The 20,671-nt window shown below is 25.3% G+C and overlaps 1 protein-coding gene across 1 annotated transcript; it reads right to left on the reverse strand.

Moving 5' to 3' along the window:
* Window positions 1–1,241: 1,241 nt before the first annotated feature.
* Window positions 1,242–20,417, reverse strand: LOC129975982 (uncharacterized). The gene is made up of 10 exons (XM_056089298.1): window positions 20,064–20,417; window positions 17,372–17,566; window positions 16,042–16,295; window positions 15,707–15,851; window positions 12,511–12,640; window positions 10,226–10,391; window positions 9,411–9,559; window positions 7,281–7,957; window positions 4,267–4,384; window positions 1,242–2,045 (listed from the first exon to the last, which is right to left on the reverse strand). Exons 1-10 carry the CDS (start codon window positions 20,357–20,359, stop codon window positions 1,782–1,784), a joined length of 2,394 nt encoding a protein of 797 aa, XP_055945273.1. The 5' UTR covers window positions 20,360–20,417; the 3' UTR covers window positions 1,242–1,781.
* Between the last annotated feature and the right edge of the window lie 254 nt (window positions 20,418–20,671).

A 20,671-nucleotide genomic window follows, 5' to 3' on the forward strand; every position in this document is an offset into this window, starting at 1 on the left:
CTTAGACGCATTAATGATTAAATGCATGCTTTTACTGTTCCAGTATTTCGAAATTAATATTTCTTGAATCTATATTAAACAAGATAAATTATTCAAATATATCACAAGAAAATTGAGCAACTAAAACTTGTTGCTAAAACTTTTAAACAAATTAGTTATGATACACTAATTAGATTTTTGAAATCAGACAAGGAATATATCATTAAAAAACAAAACAAAAAGAATAAAATTATCTTTTGCTATTCATTTCAATAATGTACAAGCTAAACGGGGGGGGGGGGGGGGGGGGGGGGGGGGAGAGGGGAGGAGGGGCAATAAAAATGCACTGCATTCCTGCACATCTTTAGGTTGCATGTGCTAATTAAATTATTTGATCCTTAATCATATATAAAAAATTACAGGATTTTTCTTAAAACTATATTATATTATAGTTGGTACCATTCAAATTAATAAATTATAAAATAACTAGAATTTTTTGATGTTATATATTTGATATTTATCACCAGCCTTTAGATGTATTTTTGTAGATATTAAAAAAAAAAAAGTACTGTAAGTTAACAAAAAATATATATATTTGTTATACAAAATGCAGAAAATTCATGAAAAATTCTGTCATTAAAGAAATGGACGATATAGTGTTTTAAGAATTAAGGAAAAGTAATAAAAATTCAATATGTCTTACAGATATATAGAAAAAAAGAATATAAATTTAGTGGGAGCTGTACCCCCTCCCCTCTAAAAATTCCAGTTTTATCGGTCAATTTTAAACAACACTAATAAATAAATTAAATTGGGGGGGGGGGGGGGGAAAAAAGAGACTTTATCAAGTCAGATACTGTAGAGAATTCTCATCAGCACAAGAAAATATAAAATTTCAAAATAACCTACAATGAGAGAATAAGATGGCAATGATAGCACTACTCGATTGCTGATTTTTTTAAAAATAGAAATGTAAAAATAAAAAGTTATTAAAAATCTATCCATTTGTCACTTTAAAAAATGAAACAAATGGATTTATGAAAAGGCACATTTGAAAATGAATATACTTTAATCCATAATTATGACAAATGTAACAAAAATCTAATATAAACTTTAACATATTCTAAAAAACAAACACATAAAACTGAGATTATAAACAGTATGATAAAATTTATATATTCAATCATACATACAGTAAATTAATACAAATAAACATCAAAATAAGCAAAGTACACACTTACTGCATAAATGCTATTTGTCATTTAAAATACCATACCCATTTTAAAATAAAACAAAAAAATATGATTCATGGAATGTATGATTTAGTAGTAAATAAACAATAAAATAGCATAAATAAATTATTTTGAAAGATAATTTTATATAAAAATACATTCACCAGTATCTTTGCAAATATGCAAAATGAAATATAAAAATAAGACTACACAATATCACACTAATATCTGTCACAAAAAAATCTTAAATCATTGATATCATAACAGAATATGAGATAGAAAGAATATTTCTTTTGCTGTAAAAAACAATACAAATAAAAAAAGACTTTTTTTTCCCTATTCAATACCTTATATGAAATGCACTTATAAAATATATACCATAACCTAATAATCAGATCTTGATTAAAAGTGAGGAAAGCAAAAAATATCCATAAAATTTCACCTCTTACATGGAATGATAATTCAAAACAGTACTACCAGCAGGTTCCATGTCCAAAATATATTTTATGAAATGTATCCAATGTTTGTATACATATATATAAAAAGGAATGTTTATAATGTAATAATTCATTATAAAATATAAAAAAGTGCCCTATGTAATAGTAGTCCCAGGAAAACAAAAACTACATGACCAGTAATAGCTGCTGCTCCAGCAATGCGACACTTCAGCGTATCAAACCTGCTTGGGAAGTTCTTCAATAGTTTGTCAAATTCTGCTTCTGATATTTGACCATCAATATATGTTATGTAATCATTAAAAGCATATTCATAACCTTGATTACACTGACACTTATAACCTCCAGTGTCAAACCCTCTACCTAGGATAGGAACACACTGAAAAGAAATAGTAAAGTGTTTAAATAAATACACTGAATATATTTAGAAAATACTTCTACAAATAATTCTAATACTTCTTGTATTCAGATAAAAATATGCAATACTGAAAAAAGTATAAAGATGAACTGAAATGAATTCATTTTGATGCAAAGCTTTTTAACGGAGCAAAGTAAATGCTCGAATATTTTATTTAACTTGGTTTATTATTACTCACTAAAAATTTGTAATATTTTATTATAATTTTAACATAAATTACAAAAAAATATTATAAGTAATATTTTAAAAATATTTATTGTCAAATTTCCACTATAACCTGCAAAAAAAATTTTCCTGTGCGAAAGCACTGATATGCTAGGTATAATAGGATAACAATACTCCATAGTTTTAACGAGTGGAAAAAGCAAAGTTCTTCAATAAATGTGGAGTTAAACAAGACACAGTTTTTTAAAAAATAAAACTTTTGGATAAGCATTCTTATATTTTTATAACATTTTTCACAAATATAAAGCACTCAGCAAAAAAGCCCTTTTTTTCAAGTAGTCAAGTCGTTTGTCATTATTCCAATATCAGTGTTTTTTCTCAGCATAAGATTTTTAGAGTAATCAAGTTCTATCAAAAATATGTGTCTAATGTTTTTGCTTCATTTGACAATACTTTTCATTAACTGTTTAACAAAAATGAAAAGATTTTTCCATATAAGAAAGACACATTGGTTCACATGTTTTTAGATTTATTATGAGATTGTTGAAGAAATGGAGCTAATCCGTAACAACATTGTTGTACGACCTAAAGGGCACTTTTTTTTTTTTTTTGCTATTTCACAATTTGTGAACATGTTTGTAAATATTTCTGTCATTGATTACATTAAAGGCTGAATATGAAGTAGCAAGTTTTAATGACCATAAAAGTTTAGCTTTAAATTACTACTGAGCTAAAAATTTTGAAAATGACTTTTTTTTGGACATCAAATTTGACATTTTCAGACTTGGCATACCATCATCTTCCATATTCCTTTTAGACACAACTTCAATATGATCAACCATCAAGAAGTTCAATATCAGTTATGACTAATATGTCCCTGTTTTCTCATACTACTTAAGTTTATTAAATATGGATTATATAATCTGTATTAAATAGGATTTTGAGCAAAATTATCGTTTAAAAAAATACTATGAATAAGCTCAGAACTTCTTAAACAATTAAAAACCCATTCAATAAACTGACGAGTGAGTGATTAAACACAACCAAGATGCTTTTGCATATTGAATGTTGCTATTCCTACCAAAGAAATTGTTATTATATTCTCCAATTATGGAATCAAGCATCAACATTAGCTGTAATCCAAGAATTCCATGGAATAAAAATGGAATGAATGGAAAAAATGAAATGTCGCTGTAATTGAAATTAGACATATCTATACAGAAAAAAAAAAAGGGAGGAGGAGACAAATATAAAAGGGTTTTTGTGTAATTGCGGAAAAATATCCACAATTACACAAAAGTTCCATTTTTGGTACAATGGTTGTATTCTTGTAATGTTCAGAAATCAGCATTTTTTAGATGGGGGAAAAAAAAAGCAATTAGGAATTTAAAAATTCTTTCATTTTCCAGATTTTTATGGAAATTTTCAAATTTCTCTGCTTTTTAGATGATTCTTAAATTCCCTGCATTTTCCCAGTGTCTTGAAACTCGAAATATAAATTCTGAAAGAACATGTAAATGGCTGAACAACACTAACAGTAAAAGGTTAATATGATTAAAATTGTAGCAAATATAAAAGAAAATAAAATTAAAGGAAATGTAATCTCTAAAATAAAAGTTCAATCACTGTTATATGTAGAAAAATAGAAATGCAACAATAAAATATGGTCAAGTATTTATTAACAGAAAAAAAAGGGGGGAGGGGAACCAATATAAAAGGGCACTGACAATTACAATACAGACTAGCCTAAACATATAACTACAATATAAGGAATATTAAATACATATCTAAAATAGGCTTGAAAATTTATGCATCTAAATGAAGGGCAAGAGAAAAATAAAATTTACAAAGTAAGCAGTTTGAGCATGGCAAATTAGATATCAGTTGATTTCAAATCAATTATAATATTTTTGATTAAAACATTGACCAATATTTTGAATTGAGAATGTCTTTTATTTAACAAACAGAATAATTTAATAAAAAATTATATAATTATAAATTTACAATCTTTACTTACTCTAGATGATCGTCTATCACATTTATGAGTTCCTTTAAAGGCATTTTGAACATAAACATCATCATCACATTGATTTATGTCCAACTCTTCAAGTTTCATATTCACAGCAACAGCACCTCTAAAAACCAAGGAAAAGAAAATCTTATTACATGAAGGCATAAATATTACATCATAAAGCATGCAAGATGAAGTTTTTACATGATAAAAATCTCATCATGTATTTATATAAACAAGGCAACCACTTTAATCAACAATTAATAAGTAATACTTAAATGGTAGAGATGAGTAATGCTTCATCCAATTAGAAAATATTTCAAATGTAATAAAAAAAAAATATTTCATATTTTTTAATAAACATAATATTGTACAAATTAAATTTAAATTTTTATCCTGCCATATTTGGTTAAAAAAAAGAATATAAACAAGTACAAAAAATTCGATTCTACGAAATCGAACAGAGTTATAATGGTTAAAAAGAAATGGAGATAGTATACAAACTTAGTTTGGAGAAGAATTTCAGTTTTAGAAGAAATTGAAGACAGAATTTAAAAACACTTCAAACATTTCTGCCATTTTAAATATTGACCAGAAAAGTACAAAACAGATTTTTAGTTGGAACACAAAATAAATATTAATGATAATGAAAAAATAACACAGTTAGTGCAATAAACAATATAATGAAAAGATCTAATGATTTTATGTAAATTTTGATTCCATTTTAAGTATATTGAATACCAAATAGTTGCAGTTTTTGATTTTTGTAATTTTTTTTCTCTCAATAAAACAAAAGGATAAAATGATTTTGATAAAATTAAAATAAGTGGCATTGTAACCATTCATACAACCATTCCATTAAATTAAAAATGAAGTTCTAACTTTAACTACACAAAACAATTCTTAGAAATTCTATTGTTATATGTTAAAAAGAGCCAGGGAATTATTTTAATTTGCCTAAAATTAAATGGCAAGTGTATTTAGAGAGTATTACAAGACATTTTTGCTTTTAACACTCAGTTCTAAGTAAGCTTATCACTTCCAGTCTGGTCTGAGCTCTGAATGATCACTGGTAAGCATATAATCAATACCAGTTTTATAAATCAGTCAGTAAGCTAGTAAATTTTGATGGCTCATAATTTACAAAAATCAATCAATAATAATAAAACTCCAAAATTTGTTTCAGAGATGTCGAAGTTACACATTATAAAGAGTTAAAATAAAATGACTACACAAGACATAAATTACTTGCTTATAAGATATTTAGTATTGAAAGCCTTGCATAAGCAATAATATTTCCTCATGTCAAGTAACCGATATAAATGAAAAACTAACTAAATACTAATGTATAATTTAATTTTAACATTGCATACAGTCACTTAAAAGCATTATTGATATCACAGAATTCAGTTATTGCAATAATCTAAAAAATGATACATAAAGTTTCATTATAACTGATATATAATTTTTGGTTTAAAATAGTATATTAAGAACATTTTACTAGATGTGACTAACAGAGTCGGAGACTTTACAAGAATCTACATTTTATAATGTTTCAACTGCTAAATTTTAATTTTGATTATTAACATAAATATTTAATTCATTTAAAAATTTTGCACTTGTAAACATACGTCTCTCTAATGGTTTAGAAATTAACTGCTGAGCCAACAACAATTTAAAAGGTACAAACTATCAGGGAATTTTAAGAATACAAAAGCAGAACATTAAATATAAACATCTTATCACTAATGTAAGTATTTTGCAAATAATAAACAACAGGAAAGACTAACTCACTATTACTAAGAAATGTGCTTATAAATTTTACATTCTATTCTGAATCTTTTTATCATCTTGCTCTCATACAAAACAATGATAAACAACATATCAAATAAATAAAACAGCAGATGATTTTGGAATAAAATTTTCTAAGAAAATTTTTCTTAAAATTATTAGCAAATTATACTTGTGTTTACTGAGTGATCTTAGTTTGAAAATAATACTTTTAAAACATAAATTACTACTGCAATTTCAAATCAGATGAGTAATATAATGGTAAGTATTAGAATCAGAGGAGAAAATTTTACGAAAACAAGATAACAATAGCAGACTATCACAAATTTTAAAGAGTATATATTAATAATAAAGGATAATCTGTACCTATACCTATTGTTGGTACATTACATACAGATATCAAATTTTGTGCAAATGTATTTTGAAGGTTCAAAAAGCAAAATTTAAATGATATTTTAAAAATATTAAAAGTAGAAAAAAAAAAAAAAAAAAAGTTAAGAAGCAGCTGTATACATAAAAATAAGAATTTTGCATCACAGATTCCACAATTGTAAATTAAATATTAATGCATTTAGGATCATTGATTTATCAACTAGTAGCAGTAGCTCCATATATAATTCTAATTATTTTCTGTCTAAAAAGAAAATCAAACATCAATATTTTATTTGAGAAAGAATAATCCTAATTTATGTCTTTTTTCTTTTAAATATTGGTTAAAAAAACCAAAAAACAAGTAGATTCTTTCGATCTATAGTAATGATTGATTATATCTAGAAAGTTAGCCACTCCCACTATACTCATTCAAAGCAATTGATATGGCATGAAATTTACAGAAGAGGAGCCTATTTGGATGGTAGAACACTACCACATTTCAAATTTATGATGTTTGTCACAAAATAGCTTCTGTATTGCTTCAAAAATGGATATTAATATAAGAAAATTAAACATGAAGAATGACCATCATATTTTTGACTTGATATTGCAATGACTTTTATTAAAACTTGTCTTTCTAACTTTAAAGCATTTATTTTCCACCTCAAGCACCATAGCAATTTAATATGTTTCTATTTTACATCTGACTATCTCAGTTTAACAAAATATTATTTTGATATGAAATATGATTAACAACTGAGATATCTTTTTTTAAAGATAATTTTTAAAAAAGATTTTTTTCCATCTGTTTTATAATAGCAATCTATATCTAGTGAGAAGTGTAAAAGGAATCTTACTTAAATTCCAGGCGGCTTTTGATTTTGTCCCATCCAAAGAAAGGAGCAGCATAAGTAATTAGCCACTGGTTGTGGAAACCTCCGCAGTCAAAATATGGAGCTGTCCAGTAACCATGCTTGACTTCTGCAGCTTTATATTGCAAAGGGTACCTGTCGTAACGAATGGGATACAGACCAGATGAATTGTAACGAATCCTAATCTTTGTTGTATAAGTTTCAAGGTTATCAGTGTTAGCAGCCCACTGCACTTTCAAATTCTTAAACCATTCAGTCTTCAGATAGCTTTTCTTAGGAGCCTGCCTTGCCACATCTTCCACAAAGAAATTCTGGGCATTTCTTTCCTTACGGTATGCATAAGGTGCAAAAAGTGTGCGGTTTATGAATTGATTTCTATCAAAAAATGCTCCACAACCTTGAATTTTTTCATTGCCTATCATAGCAGATAACACTTCTCCAATTATTTGGTCTTCAGTTAAAGGTCTATCAGGTACTCGAAATTCAGCAAATAAATCATTTGGATCTACAATCTGTAAGAATGCAGATATAAAATTTGCCAATCTCAATGCTGTTCGAGCTTCATTTTCAAGTTGAATTTCCTTGCCATATGCCACATCTCCTCTTAGAATCAAACGCTCAGGATGGGTTCTAGCAATACTCTCACATTTAAATTTTAAATTCTGAAAGAAAAAAAAATATGTTACAATGAAGTTATGAAAAGTATTTTCTAATTAAAAGTTAGAACAAAAACACATTTTTTTAGTTAATAATTCTATTATAAATATGAATGATATATTTATAAATGAAAATACTCACTCTCTCGTTTATAATATTATATTGTCGATATAGAAATGAACAAAAAAAACCAGCATGATCATATCAGAATTTTTTTAATTGCATTAAGAGAAATATATTATTAACCCCTTCCAGTAAAAGGGCAAGTATAACTCAATGGTTTTTCATGCCATACAAATGACAAGCTATATTCATCATATGACTAAACTTACTGTTGAATATGATAATAAATTTGATTTAAAATTTCTAATGTACAGCACTTTTATTATTTCTGATGATATTGTAGATCACTATGATATATTGTTTACTGAATATATGGCACAATTCTGAATATGGAAAAATTTCATGGTGCAAGTCACGGCCCAAATATTGTTAATATGTGGGATTTCATTGTTATAACTATTTAGTGAAAACATCAATCCAGTCAATAAATATTTTAACTGAAGGAAAAACATGTTGCGAAATAGACAAGCTAAGGATTAAGAGCATACATTTACTGATACTGATGATGAAACTAATTATAGTGAAATATTACAAGGAAGATGAAAACATGCTATGTGACTAATAAGTGGATGCATAGACGCCCCATCAAAAGCATGGATTTAAAAGGAAATAAACAATATGCTTGAAATAAAAAATTTTGCAGGAGTGCCTGATGCAAATCTGATTTTCCAAAACCTAGATGCTAATTCAAAGTCAGTGTTTTTTTTAAAGAAGTGTTGAATATGAATTTACAAATTACAATTATATCCATATCAATAATATAATTTTAATTAACAATATGTTAGAGTTATAAAATGAAAGAACTTTTTTAAAAAATAAAAGATAAATGGCTATTTCATACACAATTTTTCATTATTAAATCTTACCATAAGAATCAAATAGTATAAATTTTAATGACTAAAAAATAAAAATTACTTAATAGCTTTTAAGTTTCCTATAAATAAGAAAAAATAGTAATAATTAAAAAACACTACTGGCCTAAAAAGTAGAATTCAAAAACAGAAAAAATATTTTTAAATCATAATTATAAATATTAAACAATTTAGTTCCCCCCCCCCCCACAAATTTTCCAGCAGGAAGTGCTATTTATACATATTGAACTAACTGATAATAAAATCTGAAAATATTAAAATAGTACACTGTTATAAAGAATGCACAAATATAAAATATCAATCTCAACATTGAAGCAAATTCAGTGAAAGTGTGTAAAAAAGAAAGTTACAAAATCAAGGAAAAAAATATATATATGTGCAAAAATCCACTTATTAATATCAAATAACACTTAAACATCAAAGAAGAAAAAGTTGATGTGTAAAAAGATAATATCATACTTACAGGATTTCTCACATATTCAACAACTTCTGTTGGATCAATTCTTTTACCAGTCATATTCCCAATATCAAAGAACATAGACTGTCGACTAATATATTTCCATCGTTCTAATTCAGACAGTCTTTCAACATTTTGGGTCATGACCATCAAATCTGAAATAAATTAGTGTAAGTCTGAAACTGGCACAAACATTGTTTAAGAAATCAACATAATGTTACACTGAGTAGATAATAAATTACTGAAAAAATCCGAATAAACTCCCAATAATTTTTATTTAATAAATATAAATTATAAGAATATAAATAAAAAGTAAATCAAAACTTTTAAAGCAACAATTATGTAACAAAAGAAAAGAACAATACTATTATACTGGTGAACAATAACAAACCTCTTCCAAATAAATTAGAGCTAATAATAATCTTTTTCATTTATTTTTTCTCCGTAGAAAGAAAGAACTAGGGGGGAGCATTGCATTTAGAAAACTTTTTAGATTTCATAAGAATGTAATAACTTCCATGAAATTCTTTTCTTTATCATTATTCCCATTATAAATATTTCATCATCTTTCCAAAATTTAGCATTCTAGAGCAACATTATCAAATTTCATAATCAATAATATTTCTAAAAAGGAATCATAATTTAAATTCCCTTTATGATCAATGTTTCATGTAATAATGAAACTTTAGTTTGCCTTATTGCATACATCACAGAAAGGATTAAATATAAGTGAACTTTTTTTCCCTTCAAATAAATAGTTCCATTAATAAATTAAAGGAAAGATTTTGAGATACAAAATTTAAAAAAATAATACAACTTACAACTAATTTGTTCACAATTAAATCCCTTTTTATATTGATCAAATGGTGCTCTTTCTACAATTTCTCCCAAGAATGGATTTCTTATTGTTTTAGGCAATCTGTATCCTGGTAAACAACGACACTGATATCCACCTCTACGGAATCCATAACCATGAATTGGTTCACACTATGTAAATAAAAAAATTCCATTAAGGAAGTATTCCTCATTTAAACTAAAAGCACAAATATTTGGAAATGCAATTCAGTATTATAAGTTACAATTGCAAGAAAATGGAGTTTGCTTTTTAAATTTAATTAAAACAAATCACTCAATACAGTCTTCCTAACATTCCTCCAAAGGGAAATTTGATTAAATGATTTTTAAATGAAACAGTAATAAATTCCTACACTTAAACAGTTAGATTTTAAAAAAGAATTAAGAAAGTATAAATATTAATGCATTGTTTCACATTCCTTGATACTTAAGTCATATGATGACAGACAATTAAAAAATGATGAATGACATAAAATGCACTAAAAATTTTGATAATGGTCAAGATAGACAACAAGCAATAAATTGCAAGAGTGATAATGTATCTTTTGATGATAACTTTAAAAATTACACTATTTTATAATAATTTGCAATGTATGCCAGAGTTAAAATATACAGTAATTAAGGGTAAATAATTTCACTAAAATTTCAATTCATCAGAACATACAATAATTTATAAGTTATTATCAATTTATAAGTTAATTTAAGTTATGTCAGAGAAAAACAGATTCATTTACATTTAAAATAATTTTACACAGTGTTAAAATTACAAGCCTTAATATAAATTTAATTCAAATATATAATGTGGTCTCATAATATTTAGAAATAAAGGCTCATAATCAACAGAAAAATGTTGGGATAATTTTCAGACTTTTTATATGTACTAGAAAATAAGGCTATTATTCTGTTCACATTTTCTCAGATCTGATTGTCCCACATGAACTAATGAAAGTTGTAGAGTAAAATATATATATTGGCAAAGCATTTAAAAAAATTAATCTGCAGTACATGTAAATATATAAAAATGGATAAAAGTTTTGTTTCCTTGCAAGAAATCTTCTTTACTCATAATGTTCACAAACACTAAAATCAGAACTAATTTCTAAAATTAAAGTAAAATGAATAGTGATTCACTAACAAAAAAAAAAAAAAAAAATGCTGTCATAAAAATGGTTAAAAAAAAAAACCCATAAAAAAATGGCAAAAGAAAATATTAACAATAATTTTTAGTTTGATTCATGACAGCATAATACAATGAATCAGCAAACATATAAAAATAAAAATGCTCAGTTCATTGACCTTTGCTATTTATTCATGTATTAGTTTATTTGCACATAAATAAATGTCAATTTAAACATAAGGGGGCATTAAAAAAATATCAGAAATTTTACATTCGATAATGATATAGAATAAAAGAACAAGCATTACAGATAACAGTGGACAGTTATATATACTGACTACATTGCACTTTCTGTTACATTAAGAATTACTCATAAAAGAAAAATACATTAATTAACAGATAACTTTCCATGTCACCCTCTCTTTGATAAGATGCAAATTTTCATTAATACTGATATTGAAAAAAAATTATGACATGATAAGGAAATACTAAAATTATAAAAAATTTTAAACTTCTTTCAAAACTTTAAATTTACAAAACTAGTAAAAATGATCTTATTTTATTAAGTTGCAAAAATAATTGGAGCCAGTAAAAAGTTTAATTTTATACAACAACAGACTGTAAAAATGGTATAAATCAAAGATATTTTAAATTAAAAAAAAATATTTTACTTTTTCACAATTCAAAGTCATTTTCAAGAAATAAAGATTTTCAACATTGGATCTAAAAATCTTCCCTACCTCTAAAAGGTAACTATTTCATCTTTGAAAAATAGATTTTAACAGACTAACCATTACATAGATAAATAGAAAGTACTTTTTTACTGGAATCCAGATATAATTATAAGTATTATTCAGTAATTTTGAAAGTATTATTTGAATTTTTACAATAAAAATGAACATTTTACAGTAAAAAAATGCAGTTCATAAATTTAACCATCAGATAAAGACATATAGAGAATAGCAACTATAAAAAAACAATTTGGGGATGAGTCAATATTTTTAATTCGGTATTTAATATATAAAGACAAATAGCATGAACTGATATAATATATTTAACTTTATAACAAAGAAATTAATGCCTCCTTATTTTATGAATAAGAAACTAATATTAGTATATGAGTATTCAACAAACCTCAGTAGTCTGATTTTTACACCTGGCAGTACCAGCATATCGATTAGGTGGAGGATTGCCTTCACCTGTTGGACACTGATTGATATCAATTCTTTCAAAATCAATTTCCATTACAGCTACAGCAACATACCTAAAAAAAGAAAAGAAAAAAGATAATTTATAATAATGAAGTCAAATGTTTTATCCATTCCCAAAGAAAAATTGTTTATAATAATTAACTTTAAAAATATAAATCAAATAAAAATAAATTATATTCAGTTAACAAACTGCTTATATTATATATATATTGCTTTTTCTAAACAATGATTTAAAATGCATATTTTTTTAATGTTTGTCAATTTGATTAACTTTTAATAATAAAGTTTTTATACCAAAATTCTTTATTTAATCAATTTTGAATAACATTATTCCAGCTACAGTTAAAGAATAAGTAACATAGTGACATATTAGAGGTGAATGGGACCAAAAGAAGTATTTCACTTTTTGCCCCCTCCCCATCAAATTTCATTTTAAAAAGATCCCGCATTTTGACTTTAACTTCATGTCACCCCCACTCTCTACATTAGGAAATCGTACTTCTCCACTTGTTATTAAATTACTATAGAACACATAAAATTAATTTCATTATGATCTTTTTGTAGTGGGAAATGTAAAAATTGATCCAAATTAACCAATGCAATTTCATTGATTTTGTTATTGAAACTCATTAAACAACTCATATGTTCCATAACATATATTTTGTTTCCAGAAGTTAATCTTAATTAATCCATCTTTCTTATCCACAATCAAGAAAGATGGACATTAACAGGTTGAATTAATTATGCTACATTAATATGTTTAAATTACTTAATTTCTCACACAGATATCTATTAAAATATTTTAATAAATTATATATTTTCAATACATTTAATTTAAAATCCATAGAGAGAATTTAAAATGAGAATTTTAGGTTTGAAGCTTAAAAAAGTATTATAATTTCTTTCATTTAAAATTAAACCAAATAATACTTATGCCCACTCTAATAATAGGCTAATAGCTACTTTAAACCTTTAGATATAAACTTCCAGTAGAAAAAATGATTTAAATGTAGTAAAGAAATTCATTTTATGTTGCAACCGTCAATAAGTTCACTGCTAAAAATAATTTTCAAAACCTAAATAGTTATTTATCCATAGGTTCTATTAGTCGTAATAAGTAAAAAATTCTTGGCACAATAACATTTTAAACAAAAGTAGTTCTACTTTTCTTGACTAAAACTAATTGAGTTATGAAGCTTTGGATATTATTATTTAAAAAATTTTTTACAATTAAATTTTGCAATTTCAAATTTAGATTTCTTTAACTAACAGATGGTACTACAAGACATTAATTATTTTCTTAACCTTTCATAAGGCATAATTCTATAACTTCTAAATAAATGCCTTTTTCTATTTTATTATATAAAACTAATTTTGTAAAATGAAAAAACATCAAAAATTTTGCCAATTAATTTCTTGAAATTAGGGGAGATAAATACAATTACCAGATATCCTTCAATGCAAACTAGAAGGATAAGCATAATTACCATTGACCTTTAAGGGTAAAAATTTCATACAATAGTTGCTGGTAGGGGTAAGCATACTTTCTTATTTAATTTTAGCCAAATTTAAACAATTTTAATCCAAAATTATTTAAAAATAAAAAATTTAAAATTCTATTTTCCTTTTAATGAGATGGCAACATAAAGGATTGCATTTGATGTGCATAATAATAAAACTGTGTTAAAACTACGATTAAGAATTTAATGCACTTAAAATTGTGACATGCAAAATCAAGAACATCTTGAACCTGCAAAAAGGTCTGCCCGCATAAATATTATATATCATGTATCCAAAAATTAAAACTGAATTTAAATTAATTTAAATTCAGTTTTAAATTATCCTATTCAAATTACTGAAAATTAGATAGAAGAATATTTCAAATACAAATAACAAATAATACTTATTTAATTTTGCAGAGAAAATCTTAATGAATTAAAATTTAAAGAAAAATAGCAATTGCTTTTTTAAAAATTTTTTAACATACGATTAAAGATAAAATACACTGGAATGTGAATGCTTGTCAATGAATTTGAAAGAATAATTGGACCATTTCTCTTTAATAATGTTAAACATCTACTAAATGCATTGCTAATTTATCTGGACCACTATCCAAATATTTGGAATTTATTTAATTATGGAATTTTGTCAAGAATGTAGTCTTATCAAGATGGTGTTCCAATAATCAAATATTTTAATCTGACCAATATACTTATAAATATTATTAATAGATGCAAAGATCCTTGGTGAGTGTCTTCATTCCTTTTTACCACAATTAAATTAATTTCATTGCTTTTTTTGGGACTATTTAAAAAATAAGGCGAACAAAAGAGATAATAAATTTGATAAATTATATTACAATGGCATATAAACCTATTGAACCAATGTAGTATAACATGCAAAAAGAATTTGTTTTGATGTCATCATATCAGAATCATATAATGAGTCATATCAGCATTCCAATAGCAAAAAATCATTTTGAGCAGTTATAATAAAGTTACTTTTAATTCAATTTATAAATTTATCATAGTTATATTTTAAATAATAGTCACTTTTGTTATGAACTGATTGATTAATTTCAGCAGGATTTTAATTGCACATTTTCTATTCCCCCCCCCTTCCCTGAGTTTTTATCCATTTTGCATTTTTCTGTCGAACATTATGCCAATTAAAAAAAAAAAAAATTGTAACACTTTTACTTTTACCCAAATATATTACCTTTTCAAAAGCTTACATGTGATCTGAAAATATTTGTGTAGATTAACTCCCTCTCCCTCATTTATATTAAATAGCTTGGTTACTTGGTCTTCCAAAGTAATAAAACAATGGACCTTTTTTCATTATAAGTGTTAAGGTAGAAAGATTTTGACTATATAAATTTCTAGCACATTAACTTAAAAAAAAATTTCACCAATACATAGATTGGCAAATAAAATGAAATATAATTTTTTTAAATATCATTTAAAGCATTTTTGCAAATGGAAATATATGTCAGTAACAGTTTAGAAAACAATTATAGGGCTATGATCAGAGTGGACATCCTGTATGCATATTTATACATATATATTTCTTAATGTATTATAAATTTCTTAAGGTATTAAAAGAAGAAATAGTCATACGTTGGTATCTCAATATGTCTCCATTGTGTGTGTCGAGGGAAAATATCAGGAATAGGAACAGTAGCACCATATACCCATTTATTGGATCTGCCACAATCAAAATACGGCTTAAACCATTTTACAGGACCAGGAATATCAGAAGCAGCTGAAGAACAAAAACATCTCATCAGTAAATGTTAAGAATGAACTTTGAACTATAACTAATAAATAACTCTGTAATAATAAATAACTCTAGCTGTCTAAAACATTTTTAACAAGTACAAGAATACATTTTATTCTTAATAATCTATAGAACATTAAGATTTATTTTTGATATATCAAATGAGTTATATTACCTGGAGGCCCATGCCATGTAAATGTTTCATTTGTTCCATTAGCATGAGTAATTTGAACTGAATATGTTGTTTTAGAATCCTGCCTCTTAGTGAGATCTGGTAGCCATGCAGAATACCAGTCATTGATTTTATAATGGCCATGAGTGTAATTCAAACTCATAGAATTGTTTGGAATAGCTCCAAGGTCAATTGCTTCAATAGTGTTCAAAGTAGATATCCGTTCCAAATGAAAGGGGTCATTAAAATCATCCGATCTGAAAAAGTATACATAAAAATCAAAATTTAAAAAAAAATATTTGCATGAAATAAAAAGAGAAGCAGCAATAAAATAGCACCAAATACAAAAAGATTAAAACATTGAATTAACAAATATTTGGGTAATCTCAGTTAATAATTCACCCTCAAAACTTTGAAATGTTCTCCAATTTTCATTGAACTTCTAATTTCACTTTTTTGGTGTTAAGAGCCAAAAACTAATGTAGCACCAAATGATACATTTACAATGAACAATATATTCATTATAAATATTACTATTTATTTCACCATAAAAATAAATAATAAACATACTCAATTGAAACACAGAAATCAGTATATGCTAATTTCAGTTTAAGGAAAATGTATGAATGATGAATGAACAGAAAAATTGTAATAAAACTATCATGAGCAATATACTGCATCACATGGAAAACTTCATATGAAGAATGCAAAACAAATGCATGCTGCAGTACATTATTCAGAATAAGCTGTTGTGTATATTGCACCGTACAAGAGGTTACTTTCAAGAATTGTATGATGCATAACATGCAATACAGATTTACAAAACAGGTAGTAGACAAATCAAATTTATAGCAAGTGACTAAAAGTTCTAATAATTCTACCTTTCTTTAACTTTTCTTTCCCCCCCAAACCATGAAACTTTAACAATTTTTATACTAAAGACATATTAAAAAAAAAAAAAAAAAAAAGGAAGGGGGGGGGGCAATTTTAAACATAATAGAAAATGGAAACCATACAAACATGATTTCAAATTTAAAGAGATGGAAATTATTTTGATTTTATAAAATAGAAATTATTTGATCTTATAAAATAAAAAATTATCTTAGAACGTGATCATGCTGATAAAAAAAATGGTACACAAGTATCAAATAAAAATAATTAAATATATTTTTTGAAACATAGATAAAAAAGTAACTTACTGCTGTAATAACAACAAAAGATTAATTAATTCTTGTGCAGTTTCTAATTAAGTTATACACATATATTTATCAATTTTCGTATTATTAAGTAATGCAAATACTTAAACTTTAAAAATTACATACTATTTTCTTACCTGAAAGCTCGAGGTGCGAATAATGGCATTGTTTTGTTGAAAAATCCTTTATATGATGGTGTAAAAGACATATTTGGAGAAAAATAAATAGCACTACTATTGATGAATCTATTAGCTGCAACATCTGATATAGCAGAGAGAAAATAATACATAAAACCAGGTTCATCATCATCTGCAGCTCTTTGAAGAATGAAACTAAATAACAAAAGGGAAAAATTCTATTAAAGGACATGATTTACAAGCCATTCAACAAGTATTCTAATTTAAAATAATTTTAGTATAACTGTAATCATGCATTATAAAATAATAGGATTCATAAAGTATATTTTTTAAGACTATTTTAGAAGCATACTAATATAAACAGTTCTAAAAACATATTGCTTTTTAAAATGCAAGTCTTTTCTTTTTAACCGTTTTTTTTTTTTTTTTCAATTTGATCTTTAATTTATAAATTTGTAGTTATAAATACTACAGTCTTGAAATCCTTTTTTTTTTTTTTTTTTTTTTTTTTTTGAAATCCAGAATTAGATATCATCCTTATAAACACTCAAAATATTAATGAAATCAATTGACTAATTGGCATTTAACTAAAGATATTGAAATAAAGTATTACCACTGACTCACAATTTCAAATTTATAATACATTTATGTGTTATAATTATGAATATAAATATAAGTTCCTTATAAGGAAATTTGATTAAAAAATCTCATCGTTGCAAAAATAAAACTGATTAAATAAAAATATCCTTCAACTTCTTATATCAACATTTTTTTTTTTTTTTGGTTTTTTTTTTTTTTTTTTTTTTTTTTTTGTTACCTAAACATGTATGGCAATAGAAAAACAAAATTTATTGTATTTTGGTTTGATATATTTATAAGCCAAATTTTAAGGTAACATTTCAAATTATTTTTCTGTTAATTTTTCCAGACTAATATTATAGAATTTGAAAGAAGAAATCTCTGCTGATGTTCTTCAACAATGAAATAAAATCATATAATCCATCTGAAGGAGTGACTTCTAATACAAGAAGTCTACAAAACAAATAAATAAAACCATACGATTACAGCCCGATGTAAATTCTAAACAATGTAAAAAAATGAATATAGTCTATTTATATGATAATGCAAAGATCTTTTCAGAACCACTCATGCTAATACATATTCATCTAAATTTCATCTTACAATTTTTTTCTATTTTCAAAAACTTGAGATAGGTTATTTAGCAGACATGTTTCAAGCTGTTAGAATGGATACAGAAAATTTAATGATTTTTTTTAAATGAAGAAAGCATTTTAATCTTCATATAACTTTCTTAAATAGAAAAACTTTTATACTTTGGCAAAAAAAAAAAAAAAAAAGTATGTTTAGCAACAATTAAACATTCTTGTTCTCTTCAAACAAATTTGTGGTAGTTTTTAAAAGAATTAAACCAAAACCATGTGTTTTGAACAATACCTCCATATTCAATTTAAAAGAAAATAAACCTTCTTAAACCTATACAGTGTACCATGTATATAAAATCATTTGAAATATAAAATAGAATAAATAGCTAAAATAAATAAAGAGGAAACATTTGTTTTAAAAGATTTGTTGACTTTCTTTTTCAGTATTATTTTTTAAATGCATTTATATTTTAAAGATTTTTTTCAGTTATAAAAATGTGCTATAAAATAGAATAAAAAAAACACATCCATGCCAAAAAGCAGAATCCTACGAAAAATACATAAATAAAAATAATGTTACTATGAAGATTTCCTTTTTTTATCCAAATGTAAAAGTCGTTCTATTTATTCAGTAGGTTATAACATATCAGGATTAAAATGCTTTCTTTTCTTAATTTTTTTATTTTCTATATTTATTCTAGCTTGAAACACATCTGCTGAATTGGCTGCCTTAAGTTTTACTGTAACTCATTTCCGAAAAGAAGAAAAAGATGAAACTTAGTAAAATATATTTTAGAATTAAAACTCAGTATCAGTGGTTTTAATAAGATCTTTGCATTAATATATAAATAATTATATTTGTATATTTAAATAATTTAGAATTTTATGGGGCAGTTATGGTGTAGTTTCATTTATTTTAATGGAAAACAAACAAAAATATTCTTTACAATTGACTCGCTACATAAAAGGAATATTTTATAAATGGTTTTTAAGACATTTTTTAAAGGTATTAACTAATACACAGAGGAATATTACACACAATAAGTTAATTTAAAATATACTAAATGTTCAAATGAAATAAACACAATTTTTTAAAGTTTCTATTAAAGTCAATTTCTAATTTTCAGAAGTTAGGCCTCTTGTTTACTTATCTTGTATCTAATTAGGTTATGACCAATAGTGAAGAAAAATAACTATTAAAATCCTTTAAAAAATATCAAACGAATAATTTAACTGCATAAATATTACTGCTTTTAGTTCAAAAATAGTATTCGAATTGAATGCAAGAATATAGAATTATAACAGTAAACAGGATTGCAACAGTGTTACAGGTTCAGAATAAAGTATTCTATATTTACCAATGCCTTTTTTTTAAAGGTATAAATCCATAATAGCATTAATAAAATAACCGAATTTGAACCAAATGTGAACCATTAGAAATGATGAAAAAGAAATGAATAAAAAGATGAAAGTTAAGAAGCCATATTTTATAATGCAAATTCGAATTTTCAACATTTAAAAAACATTACCTGTAGAAAAAAGCTCTTGATAATGCCATATTATGAATTTGTAGAAGATTAGTCCTGTTTGGTAAAACAGGATCGATACCAATTTGCTTAATGTTTGGAACATGTGTAACAGAATCTGTTGGCAAAAAAAGAGCATTCTGATCAACTACTTTACAATTATCCGCGCCAACTTTACCCATTCGAGATGTAATATCATCAAATCCATCTCGAATCTGCCAATCAAATTGAGCAAAAACTTTAATTGAAAATAGCACAAAAATAAATCCACATATTAAAGGAAACTTATAATTTAACATTTTAATATTGCTGAAAACGCGTTAAAGCTACATAAATAATTGTAAACAAAAGGGCGCGGCCAAGTTAATGAGTTGAAGTTGAAGTCACATATGGTAAAACATAAACAGGCGAGAGGAAAATTTAAACTAAATTTATTTTGTAAACTTATTTAATATAAAAAATGAGTTTATTTTACTCAAGTAATATTTGAATTTTACTTCCATTTATTTGAATCTCTTCAATAACAAAATAATAGAAAAGTATTTTACTAATCATCATTTTTCACATTATTAATACCCGTAATTTCAAAATTCGACAGTCTTGACAATAGA

This window comes from Argiope bruennichi, chromosome 7, assembly GCF_947563725.1.
Source record: "Argiope bruennichi chromosome 7, qqArgBrue1.1, whole genome shotgun sequence".
NCBI classification, from domain to species: Eukaryota; Metazoa; Arthropoda; class Arachnida; order Araneae; family Araneidae; genus Argiope; species Argiope bruennichi.

Coding starts and splice junctions, on each gene's coding strand:
- LOC129975982 (XM_056089298.1), bottom strand. CDS start 20,359: ATGTTAAATTATAAGTTTCCTTTAATATGTGGATTTATTTTTGTGCTA. Junction 17,567..20,063: donor TCAAGAGCTTTTTTCTACAG/GTAATGTTTTTT, acceptor TTTGTTATTTAG/TTTCATTCTTCAAAGAGCTG. Junction 16,296..17,371: donor TTCGCACCTCGAGCTTTCAG/GTAAGAAAATAG, acceptor ATACTTTTTCAG/ATCGGATGATTTTAATGACC.